The sequence below is a fragment of the Emydura macquarii genome, unplaced genomic scaffold (assembly GCF_026122565.2).
Source record: "Emydura macquarii macquarii isolate MOO-44397 ecotype Brisbane River unplaced genomic scaffold, CSIRO-AGI_Emac_v2 contig_3506, whole genome shotgun sequence".
In the NCBI taxonomy this organism is placed as follows: Eukaryota; Metazoa; Chordata; order Testudines; family Chelidae; genus Emydura; species Emydura macquarii.
In genome coordinates, this window is record NW_027133643.1 from 8,154,676 (window position 1) to 8,178,192 (window position 23,517).

General features: G+C 42.4%; 1 protein-coding gene across 10 annotated transcripts in view; it reads left to right on the forward strand.

The window, feature by feature from the left end:
- The window catches only part of FGGY (FGGY carbohydrate kinase domain containing), a 351,678-nt gene that overhangs the window by 152,523 nt on the left and 175,638 nt on the right, over nucleotides 1-23,517 (forward strand). For 8 of the 10 annotated variants that reach the window (XR_010917523.1, XR_010917522.1, XM_067535443.1 and 5 more), the window contains one exon: nucleotides 22,696-22,907. The exons of 1 other annotated variant lie outside the window; for it this stretch is intronic. Coding sequence is in view for 7 of the 9 variants with exons in the window: in XM_067535443.1 (XP_067391544.1) it covers nucleotides 22,707-22,907 (201 nt within the window). In the remaining 2 variants the exon portion in view is untranslated. Of the gene's footprint in view, nucleotides 1-2,680; nucleotides 2,812-22,695; nucleotides 22,908-23,517 lie in introns of those variants that run through there. One more of the 10 variants, XM_067535442.1, reaches the window with a different exon arrangement.

Here is a 23,517-nt window from a genome sequence, read left to right on the forward strand (position 1 = left end):
GTCTCTGCCAAAATCAGAAAATTCTGGGAATTTTGTAAGAATGCCTCCTATAGAAGGTTTCTTTCCAAAGAATATTAGCCCCTTAGCCCTAGCCCTCAGCCTGAGTCAGCTGGCATGGGCCAGCTGTCGATTTTTAATTGCAGTGTAGATACACCCTTTCTCTCCAGGGCCTCCCAAGCACCAAACTTAGACTCACAGACTTTAAAACCAGAAGGGACCATCATGATCATCTAGTCTGATCTCTTGCATATGGCAAGCGACAGAACCTCACCCCCCCCACACACACACTCCTGTAATAGAACCATAAGCTCTGGCTGTTACTGAACTCCTCAAATCATGATTTAAAGACTTCAAGTTACAGAGAATCCACCAGTTACGCTAGTTGAAACCTGCAAGTAAGCCATGCCCCATGCTGCAGAGGAAGACAAAATTTTCCCCAGGGTCTCTACCAATCTGACTTAAGGGGAAATTCCCTCTCAACCTCAAATATGGTGATCATTTAGACCCTGAGCATTGGGCAAGACCCACCAGGCAGACACCTGAGAAAGAATTTGCCATAGTAACCCATAGCCCTCCCATCTACTATCCCATCAATGGCTGTTGGAGATATTTGCTATGAGCAATTGCAGATCGGTTACATGCCATTGTAGGCAGTTCCCTCATACCAGCCGTTTAGGGTTACCAACTGGCCGGATTTTTTATGGATTTGCCCGTTGCCAGAAAAATAATTTAATCTGCTGCTTTACTTTTTTTCACATGGGTCTAAAGATTTGCGTTATTATCACAATACACTGGGATAGCTAATGCTAAAAGTTTCTGTCTCCAGCTAAAGATGCTGCAGTGTTCCCATTTCTGTACTTTAAGCGATAACAGATCAAACACAGCAGCTGTCTGCCCACCAACATGCAAGCACGCCGTGCGTGTGTGAGAGAGGGTTTGAGTCACGCTAGAGTGAGGAAACATGGGATGTTATCAATCCTATCTATACGTGTTATCTCTTTAAAGTGGCTTTCAGGGCCTGGGGGTTGCGGAGTTGCCTTGTGGTTGGAGTTGCGTTGGGCTTTCCTTCTGGGTGGGGGTGCCTTTTTTTTTTTTTTTTTTTTTTGCATTTCAAAGGTGGTAACCCTACATCCCCTCCTTAAACTTATCAAGCTTTTCATGCACTCCTGTGCACATTACTTATGCAGAGACCTGGCACAGTCTAATCCTAACTGCAGTTTGGAATGCGTGTACTATGGCTAGGGCCCTACGAAATTCACAGTCCATTTTCATAAATTTCATGGTCATGGCATTTTAAAAACTTTGAATTTCACGGTTTCAGATATTTAAATCTTAAATATCATGGTATTGTAACAAAGCAGGAATGTGTATTTTAAAATGGCAAAATATAAACAGGTAAAGCCCTTAAGACTCAGCATTTCTTACGCTGTGGGTCCCGACCCAAAAGGGTATTGTAGGGGGGTTGCAGTATTGCCACCCTTCCTTCTGTGCTGCCTTCAAAGCTGGGCGGCCAGAGAGTGGCGGCTGCTTGCCTGGTGTCCAGCTCTGAAAGCAGCACAGCCGCCAGATGAAGCAGCACAAAAGTACCGTGCTACCCTTACTGCTGCTGGTGGCGGGGCTGCCTTCAGATTGGGTGGCCAGAGAGTGGCGGCTCCTGGCCGGGGGCCCAGCTTTGAAGGCAGTGTAAAAATAAGGATGACAATATCGCAACCCCCGTCCACCCCTCCTCCACAATAGCTCTGCAGTTCCTTTGGGCCGGCACCCCCAGTTTGGGAAACGCTGTGTACTTTTGTATGCTTTTACCCTATAGCAAAAGATGAGATTTCACGGGGAAGACCAGTGTTTATGGTTCAGGATGCATTATTCACAGCCATGAATTTGGTAGGGCCCTAACTATGGCTACAGCTGCCCTTTGTTCATTTTTCCAGGGGACTCTGTCTTATCCCCATCTCTTATGGGACATTAAAACAAACCTTAAATTGACTTCTCATGACATTTTATTGCAATTTTTGACACTCAGGGCAAAAGTCTCAAAGGTGGCAGCCCCATACATGAGCACCAACCTATAGCTCATGGTCATGGCTTGTTGATTTTGGCTGCTATTATATATTTTTGGCCTGATGCTGGCAATGGTTATTTCAGTGCCCATTTCCTGGTTCAGAACTACCCTTGTATTTGTTTCCTTGTGTTTACCTTTCTTTGGGTAGCGGTGTGGCTTCTGTGTTCACTAAGGGGAAAATGCTGTCCAAGCTATGCCCAGACACCCCCCCCCCCTCCAGATTTCTGCAGTCTCATGAGGTTACAGGATTGTAGCTGACAGCAGAATTTGGGCTGCATTATAATTTCACTAGAAGCATTTTAAAACCCATTTCTCCTCTTTGATTTTTTTTAAAAAAAAGCGAATTACGTCTCTCCCACTAAGACAAAAATACTTATTGTTTGACTGCTTGACTTCCGTTTTATACAGCAGTGCAGCTTGACAGCCATGCTTAACAGTCAGCAGATTCTTTTAAAAGAGTTCAAAGGTCCAGAATGAAAAACATACGGCCATACCAGTGGGTACAGATCTTGCTGAGTGCTCAGCAGATTCAAAGAGAGCAGAGGGGAAAATCAACCAGTGCTGGCGAACGTTCAATTAACCAATCAGAAAATGCATTACAAATGTGCTAGAGAGCCAAGAGAAGAACATGAGGCTTTCTTTCCGGCAACTGCTAACAGCCAGGAACTTGCTCTGTCAGGAAAACTGTGGTTTCGTTAAACTGCTGTCTGCGTACCCACTGCTAAGCTAATACAATATTTCAGTTTGGACACGTAAGTGATCACTGTTTCCCAATCCAAACAATAATTAGTTGTGTACCAAAGTCACGGATCACTAATGCACACAACCCAGGGTTTTCTGAAGGCAAACACACACAGGAGGCCTTTTTCTGTTGCTGTGCTCTAAGCTCAGTTCAGAGCAGTGCTTCTTCGGCTCTCTACAGCTGAGGGACTCTTTGGTACTTTCAGAGGCTTCCCTCTAAAATGTGATTATAATTTTTTCTTTTTAAAAAAAATCATAATGTTAAATTTTGTGGGGATTAGCTAGAAAATCCAATTACTCTGCAAACTGCAATAATGTTTTCTACCTGGCCTGTGTGTCTGCTCCACATTCTTACAGCACACCCTTCGCTGTAGTACTGGGTGTGCTGTAGTCCTCAGACCCCTGTGTGATAACCTCTGTTTTAGAGGATGACTCCAAGTACTGTAAGTAGGTTTTATTTAGAAAATTGTCTGGTTTTTTTTACCTTCCTTGTATAAGATGTTTAAGTTTTAAAAGGTATAAAGATATAAAATTCAGAAAAAAGGGGGGGAAAGGATTGCTCATCTGTGTGATTAACCACTGGAAATTAGTCAAAGTGAAAAGACTTTTGAAATCATGCATGTGATCTGTTTGCCTCTTGCATGTATTTTACTCAGGTTGAAAGATAAAATTAAACTAGTCTGTTCTTAGGCCTGGCCTACACTGCGAACGTAGGTCGACGGAATGTGGCTTCCATCGACCACATAAGGTTCACGTCTCCACTGACAAGTCTGTTCCACTGACCTAAATCGTGGGAAAGTTCGACTTAATCAAACCACCTCTGCAAGAGGCGTAGTGCTGAAGTCGAATTGCATGGGTCGAATGAGCGGCAATGTAGGCAGAGCGCTGCATAAATTGATGTAATTGGCCTCCGGGACTTATCCCACCATACTCTGCTGTAACTGCTCTGGACATTCGTGCTCTGCTGCACTGCGGCCACGTGCACAGAAAACAACCCCTCCCCTGAAGCTCTGGGAAATTTTGAATTCCCATTTCCTGTTTGGTCAGCGTGGAGAGAGCTTTGTAGCTGAACTGCTCATGGTGACTGCATGCCCCAGATGCACTCCAACATGGAGTCAACCTGAGGTCTTGGATCTCATCAGCCTGTGGGGTGAAGAGTCTGTTCTGACTCAGCTCCGAGCCAGGAAAAGAAATTTGGATATCTATGAGAGGATATTGCATGGTATGGTGGAGAAGGGCCACAACAGGGATGTGCAGCAATGCTGTGTTAAAATCAGAGCTGAGGCAGGCATATCAGAAAAGTAGGGAGGTGAACAGTCGTTCTGGCTTGTCACCAAAGACGTGCCGCTTTTATGAGGAGCTGCATGCGATTCTCGGCAGTGACCCCACCACTGTACTACCATCCAGCTTAGATATCTCCATGGAATCCGAGTCCAGGATGACTGAGAAAGATCCTGTGGATGAGGAGGAAGAGTATTAGGAGAACAAGAGGCAGGCAAGTGGCAGGCAAGGGGCAGGCATTCTACCTGAGAGCCAACACCTGTTTGTCACCCCAGAGCAGTCCAGCTGGATGCAGAACAGTGTGACTGATTGAGATGCCGGGGAAGGCACATCTGGTGAGTGTGTATAGCAAATCGTATTTCTGTGGTTATAGTCCCAGTCCAGCTTCTTATTTCTGTTTTTTTTTTTTTTTTAAAAAGGAGTCTGTGTGTTTGTGGGGATGGGCTTCATGGGTGTAGGTCCACTTAAGCAGAGGATTACCCCCGGAACAGACTATTTATGTGCACAGGGATGCTCTGAGAATCCTCTGTGGATATCTCCAGGAAACTTTCATGTATGTACTCTGCAATCCTTTGCAGAAGGTTTCTGGGGAGGGCAGCCTTATTTCTTCTGCCATGGTAGAACACTTTTCCCCACCACTCTGCTATTAAATGAGCAGGCATTGCAGAACACAGCAAAGCAGCATAAGGGCCAGGCCTGTACCAAATCTTGCAGCAAATCTTCTCTTTACGCCTGTGTTACCCTCAGGAGACTGATATCGCACATGGTCAGCTACGGAAGATGGAGCAAATTTACAGTATCAGACCAATATAGTCACTGCATGTTATTCCCCTGCCATGAACAGTGTCCTGGGCCCTGACACAAACAATTCCTAGCTATTGTTGTCCATGAGTCTAGGAACAGGTGCCACGATTTTTTTTTCCAGTGACACTTCACCCATACCCTCCTTCAATCCCTTTGGACCACCTCCTCCCAAACCAGTATTTGCGATGGTAAAGGGGAGCCCAATGCTCCTGCTCCTTGGTTAAGTGTGGATTGGGGAATTTAGTACTACATAGACTTCCCTATAATGGATGCAAGGGCCCCTTACTTACCATGGCTGGAACACCACTCCAACCCGTGCAACATGTACAGATTAGTATGCGGGTCTGGCGTTGCCTTGTGAATATGAATGGGAGTTCTTTTTACATTGTAACATTGCTTTTCGTCCATGGGACCAGCTAACAATGGAAACTTTGTCCTTTGCTTGTCTTACAGTGGACAGCTCAGCCTTCACACCAGTTTCTACTCCTGCAGAGTGCCTTTCCCAGATTAGAAGGCGAAAAAAGAAAACTTGGGATGACATGTTCAATGAACTAATGAATGCCTCCATGACTACTGACACAGAACTCAGAGCCTGGAGGATGTCATTGTCAGAAAAACTGAACATGGACATGGAAAACAGGAAATCATCCCAAGAGCAGGAGCGTGCAACGCAAGAGGAGATGTTGCATATTATGAGGGATCAATCTGACATGCTGAGGCATCTGGTAGAGCTCCAGGAAGAGCAGCGGCAGGACAGACTCCCTCTGCAGCCCCTGCAAAATGCTCAGCTAACAAGCTGTTTCCCAGCCCCCACCCTCGAGTGCTCTAGGAGGAGGTTGAGCAGGGTGCAGTACATGCTCCATTCCACGCTGCTGGAGGGGAGCAGAAAGAGGCGCCAGCTCCTTTAAGAATTGGGAATGTGCGTGCTTTGCTTGTACAATCAACTTTGCTCTGGATCCCCTAACAGCCTTATGAAAATGTTAAATTATCTTCCTTTGCATCCACTGTTATGGATCACCAATAAAACTTTACTGGTTTAAAAAACATTACTCTTTACTCATTGAGAGCTCAGGGATTGTTGGCGGGGGAAGAGGGTCTAACCTAGTGAGCAAACTGCGCCATCGTGCCTTTAAGTGGCCAAATGCACATTCCACCATGATTTTGCACTTGCTGCGCCTATTATTGAAATGCTCGTTTTCGCTATCCAGGTGCCTTGTGTAGGGATTAATTAGCTAGGGGAGCAAGGGGCAGAAGGATCCCCCAAGGTCACTACTGGCATTTCAACATCGCCAATATTTATTTTTTGGTCCGGGAAGAAAGTGCCCACCTGCATCTTTTTGAACAGAGCTTAGTTCCTAAAGATGCACATCACCTTTCGAGACCACCCCACAGTGATGTCAGTTAAGCATCCCCAGTGATCCACAAGGCCCTGCAACATCATTGAGAAGTATCCCTTTCGGTTTATGTACTCTGTGGCAAGGTGGTCCGGCGATAAGATAGGGATATGCGTGCCATCTATTGCCCCACCACAGTTTGGGAACCCCATTGCAGCAAACCCGTCCACTATGTCCTGCACATTTCCCAAAGTCTCTACCCTTCTTAGCTGAAGTCTATTAATGGCCTTGCACACTTGTATCATAGCAGCTCCCACAGTGGATTTACTGACTCTGAATTGATTCCCAACTGACCAGTAGCAGTCTGGGGTTGCTCGCTTCCACAAAGCAATGGCCACTCACTTCCCCACTGTCACAGCAGGTCTCAAGCGAGTATTCATGTGTTTCAGGGCTGGGGACAACTCTGCAAAGTTCAATGAAAGTGACCTTTTGCAAATGAAAGTTCTGCAGCCACTGCTCATCATCCCACACCTTCATAATGATGCGATCCCACCAGTTAGTGCTTGTTTCCCAGGACCAGAAGGGGCGCTCCTCCGACTGAAGATGGTGCGTGACAGCATGCAGCAAACAGGAATTGTTTTGTTCTATGGCTTGCAGCAGGGCGGCTTCAGTAACATCGCAATTTTCTGTGCTGCGGCTCCTGTCTTGGCCTTGAAAATACTGCAGGATAAGTCATGCGGTGTTTGTGATGCTCACAATGATAGTGCACAGCTGAGTGTGCTCCATGCCTCTCCGGCAATGGCGCGCCCATGGCAGAGAATGAAGGGTTTGGAAAAATGGCACGAAAGAATGTTCGTCTGTTTATTTGAGACAGGAGGGGAGGGAGCATGTTGCATCATGGGAGGATGACAACCTTCCCAAAAGGCACTGCAGGTAGTTGCACTGTCTGATAGCTACCCAAGGTGCACTGCTTTGATTATCCATGCAAGTGTGGCTGGTGGGGATGCAAACCCCCGACACAATGTGCATGGTGTGATCACGCTTCTCTGACTTCATGAGTTCGGTGGGTGAAAGTTGACTGACATTAAATCAACTTCACTTCACAGTGTAGACATACCCTTAGCCTGTTTCACCATGCTGATGTCCATACACCTAGTGAGATGATACAGGATTCAGGTTGTCAGTCTCCCCAAACTTGTTTTTATTGACACTTTCTTAAAACACAGCCTCCTTATTGGGCATAAGCTAACTGACAATGGGCCTGATCCTGAGATTTATAGAGCAACCTCACCTCCCATTATTGACTTCAGTCAGAATGGAGGGTGCTTGGAACCCCTCAGGTAGTACTCCACACTTTCCAAGATTCGACTCAGAGTGTCTTTAACCTTCACAGTTATTTTTATTAACAAAATCTGATATTGGAGTAGAGCTTCATATTAAGTTACCCTCAAGTTGTTCATGGTGGCAGTCAATTTTCAGCAGAAATGCATAAGAGATATGCACTTCTTTGCAGTTTTGCTTAGTGGATCATCCAGATCTTTGGGAAAGCTCCCAACAATATGTTGCTTGTGTGTTGCTCTAGCAGGATTTTCTTTTTCTTCTGAGAAGTGGAAACAGTCTGAGACACTGGTTAAGGGCCTGGAAGCTGAAGGCCTATTTAATAAAATTAACCTGAAAAGCTAGTTGCTGGAGGCAGTTTAGGAGAAAGAAAATACAAGGAAGTGGGATGAGAGAGATGCAGCTGAAGAAGTTAGAAAGGGCTGTGACTCAAGATTTCTCTTAAACTCCTAAAGGAGGTTAGTTGTTCCATCATACTTCAATTTTCCATCCTTCTGCATCCCTGTCCTGAAAGACCAATCCTTCTAATTTAGTAAAACATAGCATTAAAACATAACTGAATGTTTAAAAAGGGTTTTTCCAACACTTACTAGTTTCCTCTCCTACATGTACACACACTGGGGTGTTAAGACAGATCCTTTCTCTTTTCCCACAGCCTTGGGGTAACCCTGTATTAAACAACTGCCACTATTTTGGACTTTAAGAATTGGAGCAGAAATGTGTTGACAGGGTCAAAGGAGAGGGAACTAGAACTACACAAGGACTTTGGATATGGAGCCTCACTTGCTTCTGCAGATTGTCTGTGTTCTGGGCTGTGCTTCAACCATGAAGAGGTCAGAGGAGAAATGCCGACATATTTTTGAAGAGCTGATCTTTTACAAAAAAATGGTAATTTTGGACAAATAACCATCCTCTCCCCAAATGAGTGACAGGACCTCATTCATTTCTTTTCTTGTCACCTCTCTGTAATCCCTTTGCCTCCTTATCCTTCTTAACAACTCCTTCCACGCAAACCTACCACGGGTTGGACCCATGTTCTCTCTATGTTAGAGATGGAGTTCTAATTCTGGCCTACTTCTGAGTACCCCCAAACTTTATGGAAGAGGAAGAGAATGATTATATTATGGATCCTCATTTTACAGCTTGGGCCTTTCTACCTATGTATCGTAGAGTGGTATGCGACTGCCCATCTCCATAGTATCTAGGGTATAGATTCACAAAGGTACTTAAGCATTGCAACACTCAGCTGCCTAGTGGAATTCCGCCCCAAGTTAGGCATCCAGGCTCCAATGCGTTGTATGGGAGAGGTAGGTGCCAGATAAAGGGATTCTCAGAAGCCAGCAAGCTCAGCAGGGAACTGCTTAAGCTATCCAGGAGTGAAATGCAGAGAAAAGGCCTAGATCTTCCAAGTATGTAGGTGCTGGACTGACCAGCTAGATGGAGGTGTATCCCTCCACTCAGGATTCTCAACCATGAAGCTCTCATGGAGTTAGGTGCTTAGGGGAAGGGAGAGACATTCGTCACCCCCACCTTCCCCAGAATAACCAATAGCTCAGTTGTTAGGGCAGCCACCTGGAATATGTGACACCCAGGTTCAAATCCCTCTTCTGCCTAATTTGGAACAGGGACTTGAACCCGAGTCTTAGATTTAGTGCCCTAACTAGTGCACACACACTGCCTTGTACAGGACCTAAGCCTATAGGCATGCTTTGGGCCTGCTTTATGGGATCAGGCCTCAATGGCCAGAGAGACAGAGAACATAGTTTGAGAGTTCAGATTTGGAGCTTCTGGAGCTTTGGCTCCCTCTAGGGCTTTGAGCTGGTTGGTAGCTGTGAAGTGGTGTCACGATTTAGCTGCCATCTAAACTCATGAGCACCTGTTGAGCTGTGGTTTTCAGAATGTCAGTGGCATCTAAGCCACCTGAAAAGGCAGTCAGGTGCCTAAATCCCTCTCTGAATCTGGCCCTTCCATGTGAAATTAATAGCAATAGAGCAGTCCCTCGTGGATTTCAGGAAATTTCTGGCACTTCTCCCTTTTCAGAATCACAATTCTGCTTGGGGCAAGGTTTATGTCTTTGATCTTCAGGGGTATTTTTCTCTAGGGTTAAGAGTTAGGGGGGCGGAGGTGTCAGTGTTGTGTCATTCTCTTATCTCCAGCGCCCTTGAAGATGGTTCTGTGCTGCGTGCTAGCAGAGATTTTCTCTCTGTTTTCATTTGCTGAAGGGGGGAGAGCATCCAGGGTGATCACAAATAGTTCTGTCTCCCTCCTTGAGGACTTCAAAAGAGGAAGCAGACCTTCAGTGGTCTGACCCACAGCTCCTTATGAGAAAGGGAAGGCTGCATGCAGGTCCCTGAAAATCTCTGAGGTCCACAACCTTACAAGCTTTGGGCTTTTCTGTCTGAGGTGTTCCGTGCTCTCTGGGTGCCTTTTGACGAAGCCACAGAGCATGCAACTCGTGAAGGGGAAAGTGGCTGATATCTTCTAGGTGCTGTACTTGTGTTTGTGGGCTTGTCAGACACAAGACTGGAGGATTACTAAGGAGGGAAATCTCAGGCTTTATAGAGTAGAGGGGGCCAGGGAATGGGCGAATACAAGGAAAAAATGCTCAGATAAGGATTTGAGGTTCATCCATCACGGTTAGGGATTGTAGCATACAGAGAGAGGGTTGCAGACACATTACTTGTGTAGCGTATGTCCTGTTATTTGATTTATAGGCTGAGTACATGTTTCTCTTAAACTAGCCTATGTGCAATGTTGCTTCTTCCTAAGTAGTTGTGACAGGAACTTCAGGCCCAAAGTGTTTGGAATTGCAGATTGTCTGGCAAACCAAATAAATGTTTAATCTTATTATGACAAATTACTTAAGGCTGTCACTCTTTCCAATTACTATGCAAGACTGAATGAGTACTGTATGGTAAACTTTGGATTTGACTACAGAATTGTACTTGCTCCTGGACTGAAAGTGTCTCAACAGAAGTGGTTTACAGCATGTCTTTAAAAATAGATTTAAATGTTGCCTCTACCACTGGCCTGGGCTTTCCAGTATCTGCCATGGGTTATTATAGACAATTGGTTCAGATGTTGTTTAAATGGTAGAAGCTTGCTGGGAAATACAATGGATTTCAGCCAATATGCTAATTTTGTTAGCCTGTCATTTTATAGAATTGTGAACTCAGAGCAAATCATTTTTATAATGATTTGCTGATGTAATTAAACTTATAGGGCAAATTCATCCCTGATGTAACTACGTTATCTTCACTGGACTTATGCCAAGAATGAATTTAGCCCATGATTCTTCTTCTTTTTCATTCGTTTTATAACAGAGAAGGGAATAAAAACAGTGAACATATATTAAAATGCAGGAATCTGACTGTCTTGTAACTGCCTAATTGATACTGTTTTATCCCTCCTCCAGAATAGACAAGGTTACAGGGATCGCAAGGAAAGGTTTTTGTCAGTACTGGTAGTTACTAGTAGTAGGCTGCCCCCTGTGGATCCATGTGGGGTTTCTTGCCTCCCATTAGCTAGTCACACAGGTCTCATGAAGCATTTAGATTGTAACATTTCTTCTTTCACACAATAACAGTCAAACTAGCATCTCTGATCTCGGCTCCGAGCACACCATAATATCACATAAAATAGGTTTGATTGTTAGCCATGCAATCTTTCCTAAAGCAAAAGCTTTCCTAAGGAAAGGCTGTGTCTTGGCATGGAATGAGCAACAATTCCTATGTTAGATTACACTGTAGATTGTGGCTACTGTTTCCTTTAACATATAGACATTCAAAGTCATGTGGAGTCATGTGTCCACCAGTTATGTTTACTAATATCCCCAGTCCAATCCTGAACCATTTAAATCAATGGAAATTTACCATTGACTTAAGGGGTGCAGGAGCTGACTCTTAATTTGTAAGAGAGTGTTGATCGAAAAGTTCCCTGAGTAGCTCCATGTGGAAGGAGAGAGAAGTGCTGGTGTTGTTATACTTCCTCCCATAGCTTATACCCTCCTCCATCATCTCCATTTGGCAAGCAGACATATATTTTTCTTGCAGGTCTCTGCTCTTTGTTCCCTCTTTCTCCTGACTCCTGTCCGCAGCGCCTTAGATAGCTTAGATAGATGTTTTTAAGGTTAAAGGGGAACAGGTAAAGAGATGCACTTCACACAGCGGCCAGTGGTGGAGGGCAAGGCCAAGTGTGTCATTTCTTGCATAGGAGAGAGGGATGGAGATAGGGAGCAGGCAGAGTGTGATGGAGAAGGAACCAGGAACCATGGAGCAATCCAGTTCGGCACTCATGGTCCTGAAATGTGTTCTCTCTTTAGACTTCATCTTCATTCCTTTCTTTCCTTAATTCTTGCAAATCCTAGCAATCCTTAGCCATCTCTATAGTTTCTACTCCACCCACAAGCTCTTCATTCTTGCTACTTCTCACAGGCACACTGCTTCCTCACTGTGAACATACCGGAGTAGCTCCTCTCCCAGGCCAGCCAGCACAGCTGAAACTGCTGTACACACTAGCTGGCTGGTTGGCCAAGAAGCCACTACAAAGGGTCATCCTGCCCACCTGACTCTTCTCACTGATCTAGACACATGTGGCCAAGGAAGACAAACACAGGGGTGCATTTTAAGCAGCAGGCCACAACTTTATTAAATGTAACAGAGGGGAGGGATGCTACATACCTTGTCACCCAGACTCTCACATACCAGACATTTTAAGTAGTTCCAGTGCGGGTGTTACAGGGCTCCTACCATGTAACCCATAACTCACCGTAGTTACCCCCAGGGCTCAGTTCCCTTTTCTGAGTCCTTCCCATTGCCTGTCGCAAAAGGGACAGAAGATACAAAACAGGGTGGGGGGATGGGAGGAGACGACATGGGCCTGCAAATGCCACAAGGTGTCCTCTTCTCCCATAAGCACAAGGCCCACAAGCAAAATTCCAGGTCTTTTTACTTCTGGAACCATCCTTTTAACTGTGCTGGAAACCCGCTGCACGTTAGGCTGAGCTAATATCCTGGCCAAGGATATTACTAAATAGTCCTACCATTAATTACTAAATCCTATTCCTGTTTAGCTCACCTTTGCCTCCAGGATGCTGTGAGCAAGGTGAACAAACCTACCAGGCTTATGCCAATTTGCCCCCTACAGGACGAAAAAATTCCTTCCTGACTCCAAAACTGGCGAGCGGTCAGACCTTCAGCATCTGCAAACACAGCTCCAAAGCCACCAGTTCAGGGAGGGGGATGCTGAAATGGAACAAAAAAAGACTCCCCGTGACCCAGGCCAGGGTTTAATGAAAGGGGAAAGCGAGGGACTGTTCAGCTCCCTTCTTCACCAGGCTGGCCAATGAGTGGCTAGAGACTCGAGGGATGGGGAAGGGGCCACCTCCGTATGCCCCAGTGTGTGTTCTCCTACCCCTTTCCAATGGCCCAGTAACCAATGGTCCTTTGAGGCTGGTGGGTGACGCTGTTGCTGTTCTCCTGCTTGCCAGATGTCTAATAGTCATCATTTGTTGTTCCCTTGTTTATAGAAAGTCTACAGTCATCCAATCAGTGAACAGAAATACTACCACCATTGTTCACAGATCATGAACGGTGAATTGCATATTTTTGAGGTGAACAATTTGGAGACACCTCATAGGCTGAAATTTGTTCACCTGAACTGAGAAATGAATTGTTGCAAGTAGCAAATCGATTTAGTAGAGCTCAGAGTATGCTCTTGAATGAGCCATGGAGAGAGAAGAAAGGGCAAAACTTGCAACTGTCATCATTATCATTATTATTATCATTATCATTATAATCATAATCATTATAATATTATCATTATTATTTGTGGCAGGGCCTAACGGCCTTAGTGATGGACCAGGACGCCATTGTTCTAATAATTTGGTCAGTTCTGTGAAGGGTCTTCTGTGTGCAGAGCAAACTCAAGAGGAGAGCTATAAGAAGGAGCGCATCAGTGTTCTGTTTCACTAGAGATTGCTGTAATTACTCAGAAATTAGCAGCCTGATAGTTCACTTGGCAGAGTATGAGTTTTGTTGACATCTGTCATACTGCTTGAGTGAGAATTCTCTGTAGCCAGTGGAGTTTGAAAAAAGTCAATTACTGGATCCCTCTCATCCTAATAGTTTGCTGAATTAGGGTTTTGGTTTTTTTTAATGTCAGTTATGATCAGTGTTGGGAATTCTTGTATGTTTTCATTATTTGTAGTTATGTTGCTTTTCTGCTGTTCAGTGATTTACTTGGATGATGTTGGCTATTTCAGAATGGCTCTGTGGGCCAAATTCTGCATTTAGTTAGTCAGGTATAAATCAGGAGGGCCTCAAACTGACACAAGTGTAGGTGAGAGCAGAGGGTTTGTTCTATAAAACTTAAAAAAAAATATAGACATGAAAGAACAAAAGGAATGATGAGTTCTGTCCTCAAATACATCTTGGGGGGTTAGAGAAGGAAAAAAATGATGGGCAGGCACCTGAAAAGCAGCAATTAGGAAGGTTTTGAAGGGTTATTTGTGTGGAGGAAAGGATGGGATAAGAAGTTGAGGCTGACCATGCTAATTTTCAGACCTACAGTGTAGTTTATTGAGAGAAAATATTATAATGTGTGATGGTCAGATTAGAAATGTTGAGGCAGCACTATCTAATGGATAGAATATGAGTTTGGAGGCCTGGGTCCTATATGCAACTCTTCCGCTGGTTTTGGACAAATCACTCTCAAATCACTGTGTGCCTCAGTTTCCCCAGCCTTATAAAGTGCATGGCATGTCAATGGAACTTTTCACATGGCTAAGTATTGATTAGTGAATGAAAAACATTGTGACTAGGAGGAAGATTACATTTTAAAAAATTGACAATATAGTGATAAAGAGTAACCTTAGAGTATGTACGTTATCTGTTCCAGTTGTTTTTATTGCTAGCATGCATACAAACTCCAGAACCACAGAGCTTTCTTTTGGCATTGCATAAGCGGGAAGTAAACCACCGTTGATAAAGTGATAGTACTGCCCTTTGGTCAATCAGAGCATTAGAGGATTACGTTGTGAGAAAACAGTACTAGTGTCGTGTGTTGTATCCTCCCCCCACCCTGTAGGTGACTTTTATCCTATCTCAGAAAGGGGACTGAAGTACTTTGCCTTTAAGAAGAGATCTTGATTACTCTGCCACCACGAACTGTTTTATTGTTAGCTTTTTGTATCACTAAAAGATGGACATAGTGCTGAACTTGGCACAACGTTGTCAAAGATACTCCTTCCATTTTATCTCCCTTTTATAAAAACTGTGACATTGGCATGCAACGTTTGTTTCACACAGTGTTTAGATACTTTCTTATTAAAGTTATGAAGCCTAATTTGATGCCCTGCTAATCTCTTCCCCTGTAATCCCTAGAAAAGCACAGCTGCACTACTAAAAACATACTATTTACACATGATCTGTGGGCCCAGGCATCCTGCAAAGTTTCAAAGATCAAAGTTTAAAAAAAGATGTGTCAATCCTTTATAATTCCCTGTGTTTAAGCTTACAATACTACAAAATCTGTATTTACAGCTGATAAATATTTCTGCTGCCTGTGTGGGTGTAGTGTCTCCTGGTACTATAGCTTTAACACAAGTTTGACAACCATAAAGTAAGGTAAAACAAACAGAGCTCACTACTTACTTGTAATGAAACATTCGTCTGGTTTCTCAGTCATTCCTTTTCAAATTAAACAAGCAATGTTGAGGATTTTCTTTTTATTGAATGAAATATTTTCGCAAAGGGAGTTTGTTTGTTTATTTTTTCCACTGCCTATGTGGGAAAACTAGCACATTTGTTTAAGGATAAACTGGGAAGTCTGTGGTTTCCAGCATGCACATTTTGAATAATATTTATACAGACTATTATTTAATAGACCGCATAAATATTTATCATATGCTGCAGCCCTTTGATCATAAATACTTGTTTGAAAAGCCATCCTGTCCCTGCTGCGACTCATGAAAGAGAAGGCGATTGGTGCTGTACTACTCTGAGGGGATATTGGCTCAATGGCCTGTTTGAGTGACTGTATCGCAGAGCGAATCTGTCAGTTTAGGAGATCCTTTTTTTTCCATATCTGTTATTCCTATTTTTCTGCTCGCAAAGTCTGAATAATAACCACACTAAAAAACTAAAGGCCCTAATTCTACCGGGGCAGATCTCTATTGAAGTTGGGGGTGCTCCACACAGCAGCAGAAAGCTGCCTGCTTAGAGTCCTTTGCACGATGGTGGCTACATACCTCAAGGCTCTTGTGCAACGAAGTGCAGAGGCATCATCTGCTCATAATGAACCGGGGTTAATCACAGCTCACCTTCTCTCTCTCCTTGACATGTGCTCGAGCAAAGAACTGTAAATTGAGTGTGTGGGAAACGGTGAATAGAATGGCCTTTAGAGGAAAGTAGGGTTCCACCGCGAAGAGTCATAGCAGTAGGTTGAACCCCAGGATGAGGAGTTTTGTTGCCTTTTCAGCTTCCGTTATTTTATTTTCCTGAGGAAAAGACCTTGCTGACTGTATCTGTATTTTTGTCTGCTGTATCATTCTCTCAGCTTACTCTGCTTTTCTCAGAATCAGAGTGGACAATTTTTTTTAAATAAAAAAATGGACTTTTTATTGTAAATGAGATTTAAAAAAAAATAAATTAAATACAGGTTTATTTTTAAAAAATTATTTTAAAAAAACCCTTTAAAATTAAATTTTAAATTGATGACCAGGTTAAGACCTAAACTACTTATAATTGAGTAAAATCATGTAAATTAAATACAAAACATAATAAGCAGTACATGCTTGCTGCAAACTTTTAAAGAAAGTCACACCACTGAACTGGTGGAATTCACTGGTTAAGCACCTTGAATCAGAGCTTGTTGAAGAGCTAAATTAGCTTTTGACAGCAGTAGTTTCTTCTACAGATGCAGAGAGAATATTTTCTTCATTTCAGTTTATTCAATTAGTTCATTTCAATGATTACTTTATTCAAAAATAAGAACCCACTTAGGAGTTGAAAAAGCAAGAAAGCTTGTTTTCCTCTTCCAATCAATGAACAAAAACTAGCTACAAGAGGATGAGATCTATTAGTTCTAAAATCTTGAAGGTTTCTGGTCAGCATCAGTTCAATTAATTAACGGTAGATAATACTTCTCTTGTTTAATAAATTGGTTTTAAATGCAAATTATGATAAACTTTTCCCCCCTATGTATCCAGCACATTTAAGGTATTTTTATTTAACTAATTTTTTAAAAAATATAAAATTATGTTTTTTTGCATTTTAATTGATTTAAATTTCCATCCAAATAGAGCTTGACACAAATCTCAAGTAAAAAATTAATCATTTAATAAATAAAAAATGCATCATTTACCATTTTCTAACATAATACAAAATGTAAAAATTAAAAACCTGAACAGAAGTAAATCAAGCTATATAATTGCATAAATAAATGTATATAGATACATTATATCTTCCCGGGTAGCAAAAAGAAGCCTCAAATTTAGTGTAAAAGCTATATTTTATTGCAAATCAGCATGTTTTAATGGTTATGAGAATCAACCTTTCTTTAACCAAATAACTAGAAAGTACAAATGCAAAACGTGATTAAAATCAAGGCAAGGTTTCCTGCTTGCTAATTTAAATCATGATTGAAATTGGTGATTTAACTTACTTTGGTTTAGATCAGTCCACCCTGTTCAGAATCATATTTATTGCAACAACCCTACAATACCAACCGGATAAACATAAAATGGGAAAGAAAAAATGTGTTGCATAAATAACTAAAGAACTTCAGTTTCAGGGTTCCTAGCCATGAAGTTTGGATTGGGATCCACTTCTGGCTCTGAACTTACTTGGATCTGGTATTATGAGTCCTGGTTTGGAATCCTTTCTGGTACCAAGGTCTTATTTTGTAAACAAAATAGAACACACACACTCTCTCTTCCTCTCTCTTTAACATTATGATAAAACACTTGGGTCAAGTCCTTTCTACTAACCTGTCTGTTGAGGCTTTAGTTTTTCAGGGATTGTATTTGGGCAGTTCACCAGAGACCCCAATCAGTGACATTTGTGATGAAGAGATGACAGTGCTTTCTTGTGGATCCAGATTACATGTAGGTGTATTCATGTTCCAGAGACGTAGTCCATTGACCAAGCTCAGTGGCTCAGAATATCTTTGTAACAAGTGATAGGTTTGAAAAAAAGGTTAATGTTTGATGTTAGTTTATTTTTTCTGGAAAATATTACTGCTCTAAAAAGTTTAATCAAGAGTCATTACTCAGAGAAAGACCAGTAAAAAGGGGTGAGGAATTTGTCTTTTAGGAGTCTGCTAATTGACTGAGTCTTGGTAGCTGTTAATCAAATTGCAGAAGTAAAATAGTGTTTGTTCATGGACTGTAATATTTACCGTATAAATACATAAATAATCTCTTGCTCATATGGCCACATGCACACATAATACCCTTGTTGCTTAGTAAGGGGAAAAAGGAAATCAAACATTATATGGGTTGACTGGGTTCCAATTTTAAAATGCTTGTGGTGAGAATCCATTGCAAAGCCATAATTTGAAGTGCTGAGTAGTGATGTACTATATACTATACTATACACTACTATAGTAGTGATGTACTATATACGCTAACATCTGTTAAAATTGCCCTCTATGTAGTAAAAAAAACATTAAGGGTCTAACATCAAGGATGCCATATTTGGAAGAAGAATAAAAAATCAGAAGTAGGACTGGGTGTGTGTGGGTGTGTGTAGTATTCTTTTTGATTTCCATATTCTCTGAAAGATTTAAAAACCACCATTTTTCTATGTTAAAAAAATTAAAATCCAGTAAATTGCTTTTCTCATGGTTTTCTTTCTTTTCTTTTTTTTAAATGAGTCAGCAGTCAGCAGCCGTGCCAAAATAAGGAGAAACAGGGAAATGCATGAGATAATACCAAGAACAGTATAGTTAGTGATATTTCTAACAAGTACTTATCAACATATGCAGCCAACTTTCTAAACTTTGTTTTAGGAAAGCAAGTGTGAAATTACAATGGGAACTTTATCTTTTGCAGATCATGCTCAACAATCTAATCAACAGTCAAGTAATAAGTTGCACAGCAGAATGCAGATTGTTGTAATGGACATCCCCAAACTGGTACATGTAGTAATAATTACTGGAGTCGGTGAATATGACCTCTGTAATCTGTTCACCCTGTGTCACCCTGACCAGGTTATGTAACTAGGGCCAGGAAATAAAATCAAGTTTCTTGCCAGTACTCTTAGGTGTCAGATTGTTAGCGCAGACCAGAGGCATGCTACCATTATTACATTTTATCAGTCTTTATCTGAACAACTGATCTTGCTTACCAAGACCACTGTTCAGTAGAGCTCCTCATGCTCAGTGGAACTCCAAAACCAGCAGCAAATAGCAGATATTGGGGCAGATAGTTCCCAGTCACTTATTCCAAGTCTTAGTGAGTCTTCTTAGAAAACAAGCACACTTATTGGCTGTCCACCCCAACCGCACCTGGCCTTTTGAATGTCTCACTAGTGCCTTTTACTGAATTTATGAGCTATGACCTTCCCCCCGCACTCCCTCACCCCAAGAGTTTCTAATCAAGAAATTCCTGATTGGGCAATTTTGGATTTTCTTAAATGCCTTGTAATGGCAGATCCAAAACTCTTGGGTTTTTGTAGAGATATCCCATGATGAAACTGCTATTTAGAAGGTCACAAAGAAGGTCAGAGAAGAAGTGATGGTGGGATTTATTGGTAAACTTCTACTTTAAAATAAACAATCTGAAGTTGAGGGGAAGCTCGCAACTTGACACCAACGTTACAACATGCTGTCGATCCCTGCCTTACTAGTTTCTGGAGTGTTGAATAAAATGGGAACGGTATGTACAGTCACAACATTGCTCGTCTTTTAACCTCTCCTTCAAAATTGCCTCTGTTGTGATACTGAAAAAAGACTAAAAATATCCACTTTTTCTCTGTATTTCCAACTCAGCCATTTCTCTATTACCTTTTCCTCCTCCTTGTTTGGTTGTCGCCTTGCCAGATGCTTAAATTTTGAGCTCTTGGGGGCTTGGACTATCTTTTTTATTTCAGATGTCCCTTACAATCTTGGTTGGGGGCTCCCACAATTGAAGTGAGCAATAATAATGGTAACTCCGTCGTACCTGACTGCTGATTCAGCACAACGCTGACCAAGCCAGCCACACAACATAAAAGATGCTTTTTCAAGCACAACCAAACTGTGTTGAAACTCATTTCTGGTGATAGACCTAGAACTATAATCATAGCTTTAGAGATATTTAATTTTGGAAGAAAAACTGTGGTTTCAGAAAAAAAAGTGAAGAGCATGTAAAAACTTCTAAAATTTAGCACACTTCATTTGAATATTGTGACTGAATGCATCTAATCACACCCGACATTCCAGGCTGTGACAATCCTCCTCCCCCATGCCAGGCCAGCCCTACTGGCATGCACGGGGGCTGACAGCTTGCAATCCCCCTGAGGGGTAAAGAATCCCTGCTCTACTTGCTATTGTGATAATCTTTGTGCCAAATATGCCTTGTGAGGTAGCATTTGAAAACTAGTAACTTGCCGGTTAATAATATGGTGAAACGTATGTAGCTACATTATGTGTAAAGTTATTAAATCCCCCTGAATGATGTTGGTAGCACATGTTCAAACTCATGTGGCCCTGATTAGGCAGGACTGGTTAAGCAGTTCTTAAACAAAGGAATGTGTGTTTACCTCAATTTACATAGACGTAGTAAACAAGGTCCTTTAAACAGGAAGCGGGAGACTAGGCCAATCTGTAAACAACAGCATGAATCCTCTTTCATGACAAGACTCCTTTCTCCATTCTCAAAGCAGGAAGGAACTTTATCTAGGGGTCACCCTTAGGAAAATGCATTTCAAAGGGTGATTGAACTATAAAAGTGAGGAGGAAAACAACCCACGTTCTCTTTCCCTATCCATCTTTCTCTTTTTCACCCAAGAAGACAAAAGAAACAACCTTGGGACTTTGAGAGCAGATCCTGGCCTGAGAATTTGGTCAGCCATGTTAGTGGGACCCTGTGCCAAGTCTTGAGCCAAGTCTAGTTTGTTAAGTTTAGAAAGCACTTTATTTCTCTTGTAACCATTTCTGACTTTAATGCACTATGTTTGGACTCACTTAAAATCTCTCTTTGTAGTGAAATAAACTTGTTTTATTCTTTAATTAAAACTAATCCATTGTTTGTAAATTGTTTGAGTAACTCCATTTAAATGTAGTAGACTGTTGTATCTTGGTCCCCTTAAAGGGGCAATGGACCTAATATATCTGGACTGTCCAGGAGAGGGCAGAACACATGTTTTGGGGGGAAATTGAAGACTGGGAGTGTGGTGGGGTCGTCTTGCAGGTAGTAATGAAAGCTGGTGGAAACCAGAGTGTGGCTGATGTGTGGCTGGCAGACTGTAGCAACACACAGACACTCAGGGTGTGACCTGCATGCTAGCAGGCTGCTTGTGAGCAGCCCAGGTGGGAGCTAGAGCAGCAAAGCATTGTGAGGCACTTGAGTTTGCAGGGCAGGGGTGCATTCCAGACCAGTGAGGGGCTGTTGTGGTCTTAAGGTAGAGGGGATGTCGCTGTTTCCAGTATGTCACCGTTTATTGAAACTGGCTCAGAAGGCACCTGGCCACTGAAGTCCTGTTCCTCCAAAGAGTTATGCATATACTTAGTTTGAAACATGTGAGCAGTCCTGCTGAGTCCGTGGGGGCCACTCACATGCTTAAAGTTGAGCCCAAGTGCATGTCTTTGCAGGACTGGGGCTTAGAGTCTGATCTTACTCCTATTGACTCCTGGCCCTTGCTGAGCAGGGAATTTTGTTGAGAGCAAATGAAACCAGTCATCTACCCTGGGGTCCACTTGGACTATGGATAGATTTTAAAATGTTGATTTTTAACTGATTTAGCGCTAAATGCCTGGGCACCTGCAGATTGCCTCTCTTTGTGCCAGACTGCCCCATCTGTGTTAGCAGAGGTGCTGAAGCTGGAATCCCCTAGGTATGACAAGAGATGAGACTTCTGCCAGAGTGATCTCCACGAGGGAACCGTGACTTCGGAGGTTGCTTTCCCCACATTCCAAGATCACGTGGTCTGTGAACTTTCTGTGCACACTGCACTGCAGGTTTGATCTGTTTCTGTGGGCATTTGGGGAGAGTGGAGGTATAATGGTGAAGGGTCTCCGTGGATTGGGCTGTTACTTTATGGCTGGATTGTTCTTAAGGGTCTGTCTAAGTTTATAAACTTGGTGGTGTACTTAACTGACAACAGGATAACTGGAGCTGTTGAGTAGGAGCCTTTTTATCAGTCTAATAATCCAAATAAATATTGGTGAGGTATTTGTAAAAGGGGGTGGAGTTGGATGTACATGAGCTGGAATCGCAGGCAAGACATGTCTTTGTGGGGAAAATGTAAAACGAATGAACAACAAAACCATGATTGTTTAAATATGGCTGGTGATTTGTGCGGACGGTTTTGTTTGATGGATGGAGAGAGTGTTTTGAGCTGATTCTCTTTTTTGGCAGGGTGTCATTTTTTGGTGATTTATAGTGACTGCGCATGTGCCCAGAGACTATGATTGACTGATAGTTTTGATTTCTGCAGAATGAAAGTTTCAGTCCATTTGTGCAGCTTTTTCTGGTATGATTTATGATTCATACAGGTAGCTGAACTTTTAGGTGCTTATCTGAATCATTCAAATCATTCAACTATTATTTACAGTTCTCTCAGCTTGACTGAAATATAAAATGCTCACCTGTTTGGGTGAGTTCTCACTTTCCTATCATACATACTCTTGTTTGCAAATTTGAAGTTTGCTTTCCAGGAACATTCATGCCACTAAAGCTCAAATACAGGAATGTTTGCAGAAAAAGAACACTAGCAATATGAGGACTTAAGTAAATTCATTACAAAATTAGAGTGAAGACTTTCAAAAATTGTTCTGCTTGAATACCAAACAGTCAAAATGCCTACACAGGATCTGCACTTTGTTTTATATGGTACAACTTTTTTTCATCACTGTAAACATCCCCACCATAACCATTTATATGCAAAAGGCTAATGTGTTTCAAACCAGAATTTTTTTCTTGTCACATTTGTACAGGCTTACTGAAAATGCAGCGTGAGAAGCAGGATCTAGTAAATTACTATGTTGGAATTGATGTTGGAACAACAAGTGTTCGCGCAGCTTTGGTAGACCAATTTGGAACGATAGTGGCACATGCAGATCAGCCAATCCAAATTTGGGAACCCCAACCAGACCACTATGAGCAATCCTCTGATGACATCTGGGCTGCTTGTTGCACAGTCACAAAGGTATATGCAGGGGACTAATAAAACAGAAGGAATGTATGCTGCAGTCAGTATTTCAGCTTTTATAATGAGATGCACACTAGCAGTCAGTGCTCTCCACCTCCCACTCGGCTGTGCATGCTCTAAAGCTCAGTGCAGTTGATAATCAAAACATCTTTTTGCATCAAAGTACTTTCTAGATACAGACGATCTCAAACACTATCCTCATTTTACCGGTGGGAAACTGGAGGACTGGAGAGGTTGCATGACTTGTTCAAGGCCACAAATGAAGTGTGTGGAACAACTGGAAATATAATTCAGGACCCTGATCCTGCATTATTAAAGTCAATGGGAGCTTCAGCACTGACTCCAGTGAGCACAGGATCGGGTCCCAGATTTCCTGATTCGTTGGTCTGAGCCTTATCCAAAATTGTTTGCAATGTTACTGTAGCCATGTTGGTCCCAGAATATGAGAGAGAGACAAGGTGGATGAGGTAAGATCTTTTACTGGACCAAATTCTGTTGGTGAAAGAGACAAACATCCAAACTCCACAGAGCTCTTCTTCAGGTCCCCTGGAGCTTGAATGTTTGTCTCTTTCATCAACAGATCTTGGCCCAAGAAAAGATCTTACTT